Genomic DNA, 14242 nt, shown 5'->3' with positions numbered 1-14242 from the left:
ATCTCAATAGTACTAGAGAATCGAAAATGATATCCTTTAGAATTTTATGTTCAATCTAAGTTAAAATCTCAATTGATTTTTGGGTGTTTTGTATTGAAGTCAAATGTGTTTGACATCACTTATGTCACACAGAAATCCATCAAGGCTCGAGCCCCTCCTGCATATTTAAAGCTCTGCTCTCTTTCTTCCAACCAATGCTTGCCGATTGCCATGGCCAATGCTTCCTAGTTTGGATCATACTTGTACTCCTCAATTGAATTTCGGGTGTAGGCGAACTCTAAATATCTTCTTTTTTTTTCTTTCTTTTTTTTTTGAAAACAAACTAAAATTTAATTCCTAAACCAGTATAAACAAAATTAAAGTATAGAGATTCCAAAGTAGGGGGAAAAAAATCCAAATACATTATTTAACTACAATAAATTACTAATTAAGCTATCAGAACCATTAAAATCATACTCTTTTTTTGCAATCTAATTTTTTAATGTTTCAGCATTAATGTTTTCTGGAAAACTGGTCATTTTCCATAAAATATTTTTTGGAAAACTATCTCATTTTCTAGTGTTTGGTAACGATCTTGAAAATGAGTTTGAGAATGTTTTCTAGTGTTTGGTATGCACAAATATTTTTTGGAAAACTATCTCATTTTTTTAGAAAACTATCTCATTGTAATTATACCACTGCAATTTTTGTGGCTCTGGAACTCTAACCATCAATACCAAGTGAATAGAGATACACATATTGCCAAGAAGTGCTTAAGTCTTACCATCCTACCCCTTTGTAGCAGATAACTTTCTCAGCTTTATGTCATGATTGAGCATGGCACTTACACTCTTAACCACCAAAATTATGCAATCAATATCCACTAGTAACAATGGCAAACCAATCATTCCACATTAAAATAATTTTTAGCCAACAAAAGGACTAAAAGTTGCTTCTAGATCCACATTCCCATGAAACAAAAGAACTAAAAGTTGAAAACCAATGCCCATTAAAATGATCTTGAAACCTACAAACTAGACGCCAAATAGTTTGATAAATACCAAAATGTCAAATTGTCCAAATAGAAAAGCATAAATTCTAACAAAAATGCACCTACGTAATCAAAATTGGCTTAAATAGTTGTCAAAGAAGTTCTGCAGCCATTGTCTACGGAGCTTGTCATTTTTCAACATAAATGACCTTGCTTGTTTTTCATCCCCATTCAAATGGTCAAATGCAGCCGCAAGCATATTTTCTTCAAACCCATCCATCTTCATAACTTCTTCATAAAGACTACCAAAATTTAGCTGATTTCCAGAAATCTTTTCTATTGCAGAGGCAACCTTACCAAGTTGTATAGACAAATCTTGGTAAATAGCATCTTCAATCATAGTAGCATGACTTCGTTTCCTGTGAGACATTGTTTCATTTGAAGCCACATGTGAGGGATCAACTTGCTTCTTTTTGGATATGTCATCAACATCTGCATCAACAAGCGGAGGTGAGTCATCCAATGCTTCTACACCTATATCACCAACTCCCTTGGAAAAACCTCCTGTAGTCATATCCTTACCCACAACCAAAGCCATCTCATCAAACATCTCAATTTTCTTGTTTAGAAATTGTGCATGATTTGGATGTGCCTATGTAAAGAAAGGAAAAGAAACAATGAAAAAGAAAAAGAAATGAAAAGAGTCAAAAACTAATATGAGAGCAATAAGAATAATGAAAAAAAATTTAAACTTTACAATGATATAAACTAAAAAGTTTCTACCTATAAAATAAAAATAATAAAAGTTTCTTACCGCGACTTCTTCATCATACACTGTCCTATCACAGGTGATCATTTTTAAATCATCATTCCATCCAAACCCGCTTTTCTTATTACGAAGTAATGCAATTGTATTCCAATTGGTTTTGAGTGTTTTAAAGCGATGTTTCACATGCTTTAGAGTACATTCAGTCATAAATTTCTCAGTAATTGCTTCAGCTACTTTAGCATATGATGCATGTTTAAATGTGTTGGATTACTTATTGCCATGAAGAGCCTCATCTGCAAGTATCTCAAGTAATAAATTCTGCATTGGTTGTGACCACCTGAAGTTGGTCTTGGTGTCCTTGACCTTTTAAGTATCCTTTGTATTTCCCATTGCAATTCTATTACAATGATATTCACAAGAAAAATGAGACAAAAAGGAAAGAAGAATATAAACAATATTTAATACAAAATATGACTTGGGGGTATCCTGAGAAACAAAAATAATTGTAACATAAAAGTCTTGATAATATGAAACCAAAAAAATCCATTACACAACCAACTAATATAAAGAGTGTGAAATCACTCCATAGCATTATAATCCTCCCACATTTTATGACAAATATCATCCCGTTTTTGAACCCATTCTCTATTTTCTTCTTGGACTTCCCTTTGTGATTGTTGGACTCTTCTACTTGTACTATCATTTGCAAGTGGACTACCACGAAGCCCGTTGCTCATAATTGAGTCTAAAGGGTCAACTCCTATTATATGATTGTGAATTATGCAACAAGCTAAGACTACATCCACTTGTGTTGGGAATGACCAAAAAGGTTTTGCATCTAACACACGGAAACGTTTCTTCAAAACCCCAAAACAACACTCAATGCTAGTGCGTAAAGAAGAATGGCGAAGATTGAATAATTCTTTGTCATTACTTGGCGGGTTATCACTAAACTCTTTCAAATGGTAACGAACACCACGATAAGGGGATATAATTCCTTTCCGAACTCCATAACCAGCATCACCAAGATAATATTTACCTACACGTCCATAGTCAAAAGGAAAAGAAATCACTCCAAAAGCTATTATCCATATTAAAATCACTTTCTATTCCTATAATACCTTCAAGAATTTTTAATCCCCTTGGCCTAGAGAGTGCGTCATTTAAGACATGTGAATCATGTGCACTTTCTTCCCAACCAGCTAATACATAAGTGAATTTTAAGTCAAAGGTAGCAGCAGCAAGGACATTTTGTGTTGTTCCATCCTTTCGGCCGCGAAACCTTCCTTGCATTTGAATTGGAACAGATGCACGAACATGAGTTCGATCAATAGCTCCCACACAATCCTAATTACGATAAATATAAGTTACATTTATCTAATATCTTTATATGTATATAAAAAAAATAAGGAAAATGAAGCCTTTGTAATTTACCTTGAAATAGGAACTAAACCTGCTGCTATTTCTTATCTCCAAGGGTGTATCTTTGTCAGGCTCTCTAATCATGTGTTTGTATAATTGCAAAACTGCTCTAAGGACATGTCTAAAGTATCGGTGCACTGTCTCAACTGATCTATAAAACCTCCCACCAACAACTTGAAACCTCACATCATGCCCAATAATGTGTAAAAAAATTAATACTTGTTCTTTAATGGACATATGAATGGTCTCTTGAAGTAGATTACTCTCGCTCAAAATTTTACATAGCGCATAAAAAGCAATGGGTCTACAATGGGTCTCATCCTTATATTATGGAGACAACGCGCATCACCTCTACAAAGAATATCATTCATATACGTCTCTCTTTCATACTCTCGATTGACATGAGGTTCTCTAGGCATAACTCTCCTAGATCTTAGTCCTTTCAAAATAACAACACCCACAGCAATAACAGATGTAGCTGCCCCCATTATGGCAGCAGGAAGTGATGGGTTATCCATCTATATTTCCACAAAAAAAAAATGATGAGTATAAATTAAATGTGTACTTAAAGAAAGCATTCATATACACAGATACTTAAAGAAAACAATTCATAAAAAATGACCACTTTAAGTTTAATAAGACTAAACTATAAGGTAACAACATCATCACTCCATACGTACTAGAAACAATAACTTTTGAGTTTGTTATTAGAGGCTAAAAATTGACAAGGTAATAAATGGTGAAGGAGGGACATTTGCCCTTACTTGTTTTTTTAAAATTTTTTTCACTTGGGTGAGAACAAGAGTACGAATGGTAGAGGAGTAGAGAATAAAGATGTTCTAGCAAACTAGTTCTGCTTTATCTAGCAAACTAATTCTGCTAATGATGTTCTACCTGAGATACTAAACAAGTATTACCTTAGTTTGACATGCCCAAGTCAGTTCACAAGAGGCATGAGGTGACAAGTTCTATTTCTGCGAGAGGCAGACTAGAAATCTTAATTTGTTCTAACTTCCAACAGTATTTTCAGGGTCAGAATAGGTTCATCATGCATACCTTTGTTAATTGAAGTCAAGTTCAAATAAAATCACAAAGCCAATGTTATAAGGCTCTGGTGGCAATGCCATATAAGCTCTAGCTACTTTCTAAGATGACAATCAAGTCTTTTCCTGTGTATTATGTCAGTAGAGTAAAAAAAAAAAATCAGAGCTAAAAATAATATTAATTAAAAAAAATCAGAGCTAAAAATAATATTATAAAGTGTGTAGTAAAACTTAGTTCACAGATAATACAATTATAAATGTTCTACTTGAGATGCTCAATTTCCAATTGGCAAATGAGGAACTTTCTCAATACAAGGACAACAACAACAAAAAACAACTCTTTAATAATTTTAATTCCCCAGACATTGAGAGAGGATTCTAATATTACTAATAAAGCACTTCACAATCTGCATAATTCACATCAATAAAAAATAAAAAGCAAGCTCAAAATGCTGCAGACCAAGCAGAAAATTTTAGTTGGTTAAAAGGTAAAGTTAATTTAGAGGTGGTTCCCTCATCCAAAGAATCATCTAAACAACTCATTGATAAAATCTTGTAAAAAAATCCTTCTCTGTAGAGTGACTTCATTAGTCAAGGAGGCAGCAGAGTATGTAAAGGAAGTTAAACTAGTTAGATCAAATAATCAAAGTGATAAAGCCGTTATTGCAAATCAATTGCTCAATTTGAAAGTGATTTGCTTGTACTTTTGCATGACCCACAAAGAACTCGAAAACATAGGACCCGAAAGAACTGTCATACTATTTTTATATTATTAAATGATAAAAACAGAAGAAGATTGAGCATTCTTTCTGGTATGTGACATTGGCCATATGGGTCTTAATAATTGGAGGTCAAAGTCCATGTTTGGTTCTTGTTAGTGGTGAGAAACTGACCCACGAGAAAGCCGTTATTGCAAATCAATTGCTCAATTTGAAAGTGATTTGCTTGTACTTCTGCATGACCCACAAAGAACTCAGAAACATAGGACCAGAAAGAACTGTCACATCCCAGGAAAGTAGTATCAAAGTGATAAAAAAAGGAACCAAGATTCACTCTGATGCTTCCAACTGGCCAGTTTCTCACCACTAACAAGAACCAAACATGGACTTTGACCTCCAATTATTAAGACCCATATGACCAATGTCACATCAGAAAGAATGCTCAATCTTCTTCTGTTTTTATCATTTAATAATATAAAAATAGTATGACAGTTCTTTGCCCATAAGCGTATCTACTAGATCAAAGCAAAAGTTTGCCCATAAGTTTTCAACTCAAACTACCCACACCCCACAATAAATGCCGAAGCAAACTATAAAATTGGGGTTTTTGTACAGAAGAACGAAATATTACCAGTGCAAGGAAGAGTTGCTGACCGTGAGAGATAGATAGAGAGAGACCTGTGAAAAGAGGAGAGACTAGAGTGGGAGAGACAGTGAGAATAAGAAAGGAGAGAAAAAGCAAAGAGAAGGAGAAAATTGAAAGCTTACCTTGAGACTGTGATACAGAGTAGGCGCTAGAAATAGTTGTTTCCCGCGGCTAGAGAGAGTAAAGAAAAAGATAATATTTATAGGAGAGATGTGATGGCTGAGAGAGAGATCGTTTTCCGAAAAAAAAAATTGGAAAACATTCCATAGAAAATAAGCCTTATTTTTATTAGGGTTTTCCATTGACTAAAGATAGTTTTCCGTTGACTAAATTTTTTTTGTGCTACCAAACACTGAAAAATATGGAAAACTATCTATATAGATAGTTTTCCAGCGAAACAAACAGAACGTTATTTTACTTTTAAAAAAGTTTTCTTTCTTACGCTCCGTTTGTTTCAATGGAAAACTTGGTGTAAAGATAGTTTTTTTTGTTTTCTAGTGTTTGGTAGCATAAAAAAAGATAAGTCAAAGGAAAACTATCTTTGGTCAATATAAAAAGTATGTCTTATTTTTAGAGATTGTTTTCCATTAAATTTTTTTGGAAAACAACTCTATCTCACAGCAAGCTAAATAAGGGAAGTTAGGAGGTTGTTTTTCAACTCATTTAAAGTTGCTACCAAACATTGGAAAATGAGATAGTTTCATAGAAAATGCTTTTAAGAAAATAACTCATTTTCTAGAAAACATCATTGTTGAAACAAACAGAGCGTTATTTTGCATATATTTCTTCTTTACGTTTCTCTCTCCCCCATCATTTAAACCATGCCGCCACCACACCTAGAGCGAAAACCCGCCCAGAGCGAGCACTAGCGTCTCGGTTTCACTTCGCCGTTTAGCAGAGGAAAATTGTTCATCTTCAATATTGAGCCTCGAATTCACAAAGGATTGATTGCCTGGTAATTGTTACTCCCATTTTGCTTCTTATTTTGCACGGTTTTTTTTTTGGGGGTACTTTTTTACCTCTTCTCGCTTAACAAAATCAGCAGTCAGTGGATTCCAATTGGTAGCTTACATCTCTTCGTTCTTAACATGCTGTCCTGTTGTCAATAGTTTTATCATGAATTTATCTGATTTTGTGTCCTTTGATCTTAAACTATAATTCTCATCAGGTAGTAGTGTCAAGTATGAGTCACCTTGGATTTTCACTCTTTGGCATCTCTATCAAAAGGACTGCAGCTATCACAGCCAGGTGGACTGGTTTAAGAAAAATTTCTTCTGGTGCATTGTCTTTGAGGTGTTGTTTTCTAATTGTCCTAGGAGCTCATCAGCAGATTTAAACCCTTTTCCATTTCTACCGCTTGGGCCTCCAGAAATCCCTCATGCAACAGTTACTGCGATTCCAAGTCTAGTTGATGCCCAAGACTTTTTCTTTGATGAATACGGGCTTTCACTGGAAGTTGAAGAAGCCGATCCATGTTTTGAATTTTATGAAAAGTTTAGGAAAATGAAAACATTAGCTGGTTTTATGCACTCTTTGGAGATGTCTTGGTACCACTGTCCGCTTACCACCCTCAAACTCATGTGCCTTTTGAGGAACACTAATTATTTGAGAAATGAAAGAAGAGAGGAGTTCTATTTTAGCTATTTGGCTCCACCATTACCACCCTAAAACGCTAGCATGCAATTTGAAGACATTTGCCAAATTTGCGTGTTTGAAAGACTTGCTGGAAATCTTCTTTCGGATTGTCAATGGCAGCACCATGGAATTTTATCGTAATGACACACTCTACAGCAGGGAAGAACTTATAAGGACAGAGCGAATATATGGAAGAAGGGCTGTGAAAGATAAGGCGAATGCTGAACAAGAGAAGGCTACCGAGAGAAATGACAAAATAAATAGGATGGCAAAAAACGCCATTGAGAGGTACAAGTATGATCCAAAGTACCGTTTCTTATATGATCGGATTTCTGATCTCTTTGTTGAGCTACTTAAGGCCGACCTTGAGCACTTGGATTCTGGGCGGATAGAAAAAATCAGTTTGGCTTCAAAATGGTGCCCTTCTCTTTACTCTTCTTATGATCGTTCAACTTTATTTTGTGAGAGTGTTGCTCGGAGGCTTTTCCCATATGATTCTTGTCCTGAATACAAAGGGATTGATGAGGATCACTACGTTTACAGAGTCCGAAATCGATTACAGAAAGAAGTTCTTGTCCCACTTTGCAAAGCCCTGGAGTTACCAGAAACTTATATGAGTGCCAATCAATGGAACTTGCTTCGATATGATCGAATCTCGTCTATTGCGTTGAGAAATTACAGGCAGGCATTCTTTAAACATGACCGTGAAAGCTATTTGCAGTACCTTCAAAATGTGCAGGGCCCTGAAATGCCAAAAGCCACTGCCAAGGATGAAGCAATGAGGGAGAAGTTTGAAAGGAATGGGTATGTGATGCCAGAAACTTTGCATTGGGACGTTAGTAACCATGGACCGTCTCCGCCAGTTCCAGCTGTAGTCTCACTTGAGGCTGGTCTAACACACATAAGTAGTCTCTCAAAGAAAAGTTTCAGTGTTTCATTGGAGGGAGATGGAACCCTGAATTTGAGGGCTATGATGGAATCGGAGATTTGCAGTGTAGATGACCCAGAACTTTTAGTGTATGATTGATTGATTTATTTTTAATTCTCTGTTTAGCTAGACAGTGTTGTTTGTGTTAGCAGTGTAGGTAATTTTATTATCTAGACAGTGTTGTTTATGTTCGCAGTAATTTTATTTTAACTAGGTTCTATGGATTATGTCTAATGCATTATTATCTTGTCTAAACTTGTGCAGTTTTTAAGATTATCAAGAAATTGCATTGGAGGCATGCAGACAGTTTCAAAATTAACATTTAGTTTAACTTTAAGAACTTGAAAAGTTTTGAGGGAGTCAATTAGATAGCATATCTCATGATTTTTTATTTTTTATTTTTTTTAAAGATCATAAAATAACATGATAATCAAGTTCCAAAAGAATTACTAAACCAAAAGCTATCCGTTGTCTTTGAAGCTTTGTGTTGCTAGTTGCCTTGTTTCTTTGAAAATTCTTGGATGGACAGCATGAAAAATAGCTTTAGTCTCTTGAGACGGAAGCATCTGATGTCATAGAGCAGAGTCTCAACCTTCCATTTTCTTCACTCTGTTGTGCATTAACTTTATTTCTTTGTCTCCAACTAAGAGCATCTTCAGTAGATTCTTCAAATTTTTGTATTGTTTGGAGAATGAACAATGATATTTAGCTATTAATTACCCATTTTTTCAAATATACTTTCCAACAGATTATCTATCCCATTATCTATCTCATTTAAATATTATTTATTCATTTATTGTTTATTCTTTTTTTAATCATCATTTATTCTTTTTTTAACAACTATATTTTTCAATGAGAAGTGTTATGTTCACAACATTTTCAGCAATATTTTCACAAAAAAATTTATGTGGAAAGTTATTACTAGTTCTAATTTGAACTCACCACTGAAATTATTTTTTTACTTGCCAATATTAACTAATAACAATCTATTATTTAAAATTTATTGTGAAAATATTGTGGTAGTATTTTTCATTTAGGATTTTTATTTTTTATATTATTTTTCTTTCTTTCATTTCATTTTCATCTATACACGTTTCATTTCTTTTTTCTTTTCTTGTTTTTCTCCTCCACACAATTCCTATCTCTATCCCCACTTCTTTTATTTTCTTTTTCACCTCAAGAACATTTTAGCACATCAGAGAGAGAGAGAGAGAGAGAGAGAGAGAGAGAGAGAGTGCTGCTCGTCCGCCGCCCCACCGCCGGTGGAGATCTAGGTCGCTGAAAGGACAAAGCCGGTGGAGATTGACGTTCACCATGCAACACTACCACGTCCGCCGTCCCACCGTCGCTCATCCTCCTCCCCACCACCAGGTTGGGTCAGATAGGCTTGTTCTTTTTTTTTTCTTTTTTTTTTCCTTTCATATTTGTTTGTTCTGATTCAATTTTATTTTAAGAATTGGATTTTGTTTTGTGTTTGGATTATGTGAGAAACAAAGAGAATGATTCAGATCGGCTTCTTTTTTTTCTTGATCTTTTATTGTTGTTCTAATTTTTTTTTCTTTTCTATTGTTGATCTACTATTGTTGTTGTTTTAATTTTAGAGTTGTTGTTTAAATTATATCAATTTTATGAGAGCAAGAATTGTTTTGGGAGAGAATGAGAGAAAAAAAGAAGCAACAGAAAGAATGAGAGAAAAAAAAATGTGGGGGAGAGAGAAAGAATTGATATAATAAAGGACCGGTGTAATTTTTTAATCCCAGAAATGGGATTGCTAATGTACAGTAGCCCATCAAATTTGATGAGCTACTGTTCATCAGCAAAAAAAAAAAAAAAAAAAAAAAAAATCCAGGTATAGAGAATCCATTGGAGACCATTTTTATAGTCTCATTCTCTATTATAGACAATATTTTGCCTTTAGCTATACCATTGGAGATGCTCTAATATGTCAGCAGACCTGAAGCTCAATTGTCTTGCTTTCATTACGACTTTTCTGATTGCATGCCATCTAACAGCTTGTTTTCCTTGTAAACTTATGTAATGACACCTAGCAAATACTCTTACCCCCAATGTTGACTTTGCTACAAAAGCTATTACCATAGTTTTCTTCCATTTGCCTTGTTAAAATCATCCAGCTACAACCTTGACTTTCTATTTCAGACCCATAGGGTCAGTTTGGATTGAGGGAGTAGAGTAGAGTAGAGTTAGCCGGAGATTAGCGAACTCTATTTTACTCCCTCTCCTTCCCTCTCAATCCAAACTGGCCAATCAAGTTTGGATTTGCATTGCTTCTTTTGTCTCCCATAAGCTCTTTACTAGCATACCTGCAAATTAAAATTTTTAAAAGAGTTTACCACTATTTTAGCAGATATAGGTGTTCCTTAAAATGAAATTTGGTTTCCATGCTTCCATATGGACGAAAGAGTTGTTGCAATAATGATAATTGCATTGTCGTCAATTGGTCCATAAGGTTGCTCTACTGCATGTAACAAGGTTTCCAACCATTAGTTTATGACATCTAACCATAGAAGACTTGTCCTTAAAGTAAGGTTGGATGCAAGCCAAACTGCCCTTGCCAAATTACAGTGAAACATTAAATTATTGATGTCTTCATCATCCTCATTGCACAATACATGGGTTTTTAGTTTTTGCCTCGTTGTTTTTTTTATAAACAAATTCTATGAGTAGGAAGGGCATTATGTGTCAATTTCCACAACAAGATCACCACAGCTTATTCGTGTGTTTGGCTTAGCTTATATTCTTCCTCACCTTTAAGCATATGAGCTACAAAACCATATCGTAGCTAAATGTAATATTCTCCACTTAGAGATCTACACAGTTTAGCGTATCAGGATGGTTCAAATTAAGCTCCATAAATTCACAAGCCCCCTTTTTGTATCCCATTTTCATAATGCCACCACAAAATTTTTCTATATATTGAAAGCCTCCTTCCCTTTTTTTCCCAGTTTAGGAATTAGGAATGTTCCTCTTATTCAAGATTATTCAGTGGATACTATGTGAATTTGCTTAGTTTTTCATCTGGAAATACATACTTTGGTTCATATTTGCAAAATTGAGTTCAAGTTGAATTTTTTTTTTGCATCTTGATGTTCTTACTGAATATTTAAGGTAAATTTCATTAACATACCCTGAGGTTTGGGCCAATATTAACCAGGTGCTAGACATTTCAAAATTGACCAATTTGGTCTTTAAAGACAATTTAATCTCCAACCCCGTTAACCCTCTATTACTCATTTTTCTTTTTCTTTATTAAATGTTTCTCTCTCTCTCTCTCTCTCTGACTCACCCTTTCATGTCTCTTTCTTCTCTCAGGCAACGGAAGTGGTGTGGCTTGTTATGGGTTTTTGAGTTTTTTAATTTTTATTTATTTATTTATTTGGGTTTTGTGGCTAGTGGTGATGGGTTTCAATCTGGGGTGAATTTGCAGTGGGGTGGTTATGGGTTTTGATGTGGTGGTGGTGGTGGTGGTGGTGGGTTTGCCATGAGTTTTTTTAGATTTTTTGGGTTTGAGTTTCATTATTATGGGGTTGGTTGTGTTTTGTGGTTGGTGGGGTGGTTTTCAGTGGTGGGGATGGGTTCCGATCTAGGGTGGATTTTCAGTGGGGGTGGTTGTGGGTTCCGATGTGGTGGTGGGTTTGCTATGGTTTTTTGGATTTGGGTTTTGTTGTTGTGGTTTTGGCTGAGTTTTGTTGGTGATGATGGTTTTCAATGGTAATGGTGGGTTCCAATATGGTGTGCATTTGCAGTGGGGTTAGTGTTGGTTTGCTATGGGTTTTTGTTGGAGGATTTGGGTGGGTAAAATTGGGTTGTTAGTTGGTTGTGGTGGTGGTTGTAATTGACTTGAGGAGAGAGAGAGAGAGAGAGAGAAGAGAAGAGGAACACAAGAGGAGAGAGTCACAAAAAGAGGAGAGAGAAACTAATGGAGGGTTAAAGATGTTTAGGGACCAAGTTGTATTTAGGGATTAATTTGGTTGATTTTAAAATGTGTCGAATGTAATTGGAATTAGTCCAAACTTCAAGATATGTAAGCAAAATTTACTCAATTTTTAAAATTTATCACCATTTATATGGTTAAAGTTGTCAGTGAGACTCTACTTATTCACTATTCATGATTTAGGTTGCAATTTGAAAGCTTGGATTTGTGGTAAAACACATGAGCTTATTTAGAACTCAAAAATTAAATTACGGCTAGGTTGCTTTTACTCTTACTTAATCAAAGTGCGGAGCAAGAGTAAATGTGCGCAATGAACCGATAACTACTCTAGTGTATAAACAGGAACAACAAACAATAAAAGTAAAGCACAAGAGTAAGAAAAGAGAGATGCAAATACAAGATACCATCAAGATGTGTTGGAGTACACGAATAACAAAAGACCCTCCAAGCCTAGTCTACGCAATGTACTTGAGCCCTCTAAGTTCCTGCTACCAACGGACTTCTTGGAGTCATGTCTTTTCTAGCTTTTTGGATTTCATAATATGCTCAATTGCATCCGCCAAGCCTCACCGGCTTCTTTTGGAAAATCCCTAATGCATCTCAAGTTCCAAAACACTCTCTACACTCTGAATAGGTATGAGTTGTATTTGGGTACAAATCTCCTCTCAAGGTATGACAATGGGAGAGGGAAGGTGAAGAGGCTAAAATGATTTCTCACAAAAGATGAGTAGCTCTCCCTCTAAAAGATGGGTGTGTTGTGTTGTAGAAAACCTATCTAGAGTTTTTCTCTCTAAATGGTCTCTGATACTTTTGTAGGTAATGAGGGTATATATATAGTATGGTTGAAGGGTAGGAAAGTCACACTTAAAATCCTCCAAGTAGAACGTTTCGCGAGTATTTCGCGGGAAGGCCTTATCCACGAGACGCTCACGAAATCAATAGCCTAGCATGACTCTTCAGCTTCCAGCATATGCTTTTCACGAGACACTTGCGAAATCCATTTGTTCATCCAATACATGCTCGATTCTTCACCAACTTAATACTAAACCTAATACAATAAAATCCCACAAAATACAAGGAACAAAATTAATGCAATTACAACACTTTTTATCATGGAATAAAGTCAATATTAAATATAGTTGTAAATTACAACTTTACACAATCAGATGAAAGGTTTCTACAAGAAAATAGGTTATTCCATTTTGAGTTCAACACTTTGGGCTAGTGATGGGTTGGCTATTTGTAGAGCTAGGCCCCTGGGCCTCATGTATTTGGAATTCAATTTCAGAGTAAATGCAAATGCTATTGTATTTACAAAAGGAGACAAGTTTGAGTTATGGCATGTGAGCATGTCTATAATCGTTGTGTAGATGTTTTGGTAAATAATGAATTATATTGAAAATGATTCTTTTTAATGACTGTAGAAACACTGATAAATACCAAAATTATTTTGATTACCTAGCGTAAATCAAATGGAAATTATTTTAATACTCTTGTAATAAATGCCCATTTTGAGGAGATAAAACATACCATTTTAGCACAATTTCAACTTTCTTGATGTATAAAGTAAACAAAGAAGATACGGGTGTTAACCTTATGCATTGGGTAAACTTACCCCTAAAACAACCCTAATCATAAGGCATTGGGTAAACTCACCCAACTTACCTAACTGCCTTTTTGCCCCTTCCAAAGTAGCCTCAATGCTCTTTTTCTCCCTCTCGGCCTCGATGAGCTTGGTGTTTAGCTCTTTGACCCTCTTCTCGGCCACGTTAAAGGCCTCAATAGTAGCAATGTGCCTGCCCTCCTCGTCCTTCATTTGTTGGTGAGTGATATTCACCAACTCCTCAGCCCTAAAAGTAGCTTGAACAGCCTGCAAAGGAAATGTAGCCATGAGCAAAGGCAAAAGTAAACAATAAAAATAATATAAGTATACAAATAATAATAAAATAGCAAAGAGAGAGGGGGCTCAGCTTAAAAGACTTACCATGGCGAAGTCTTTCTTCGGACCCAGAAACACCTCGTGTCTCTTCATGGTCCTCAGATCGACCCTGTCGTCGGGTAGTAATAAGGCCTGCTCTACGGCGTCTGCTACATACCCGGCCTTCCCCTACTGGAAGTCCTTTATTGAGGAGTTCGTAGGGAGAGGGAATCTGTCTAA

General features: G+C 35.5%; 2 protein-coding genes across 2 annotated transcripts; one reads left to right on the top strand and one right to left on the bottom strand.

Annotated features, from left to right (window-relative positions):
• Positions 1-1100: 1100 nt before the first annotated feature.
• Positions 1101-1946, bottom strand: LOC142629135 (uncharacterized). Its single transcript, XM_075803118.1, has 2 exons — positions 1785-1946; positions 1101-1622 (listed from the first exon to the last, which is right to left on the bottom strand). The coding sequence occupies exons 1-2, from the start codon at positions 1944-1946 to the stop codon at positions 1101-1103; spliced, it is 684 nt and encodes a 227-aa protein (XP_075659233.1).
• Positions 1947-7181: 5235 nt separating this feature from the next.
• LOC142629134 (uncharacterized) lies at positions 7182-8522 on the top strand. Its single transcript, XM_075803116.1, has 2 exons — positions 7182-8221; positions 8397-8522. Exons 1-2 carry the CDS (start codon positions 7182-7184, stop codon positions 8401-8403), a joined length of 1047 nt encoding a protein of 348 aa, XP_075659231.1. The 3' UTR covers positions 8404-8522.
• Positions 8523-14242: the final 5720 nt, after the last annotated feature.

This window comes from Castanea sativa, chromosome 3 (genome assembly GCF_040712315.1).
Source record: "Castanea sativa cultivar Marrone di Chiusa Pesio chromosome 3, ASM4071231v1".
NCBI lineage: Eukaryota > Viridiplantae > Streptophyta > Magnoliopsida > Fagales > Fagaceae > Castanea > Castanea sativa.
Note: the sequence above shows the minus strand (reverse complement) of the source record. Positions and strands in the feature narration are given on the sequence as shown.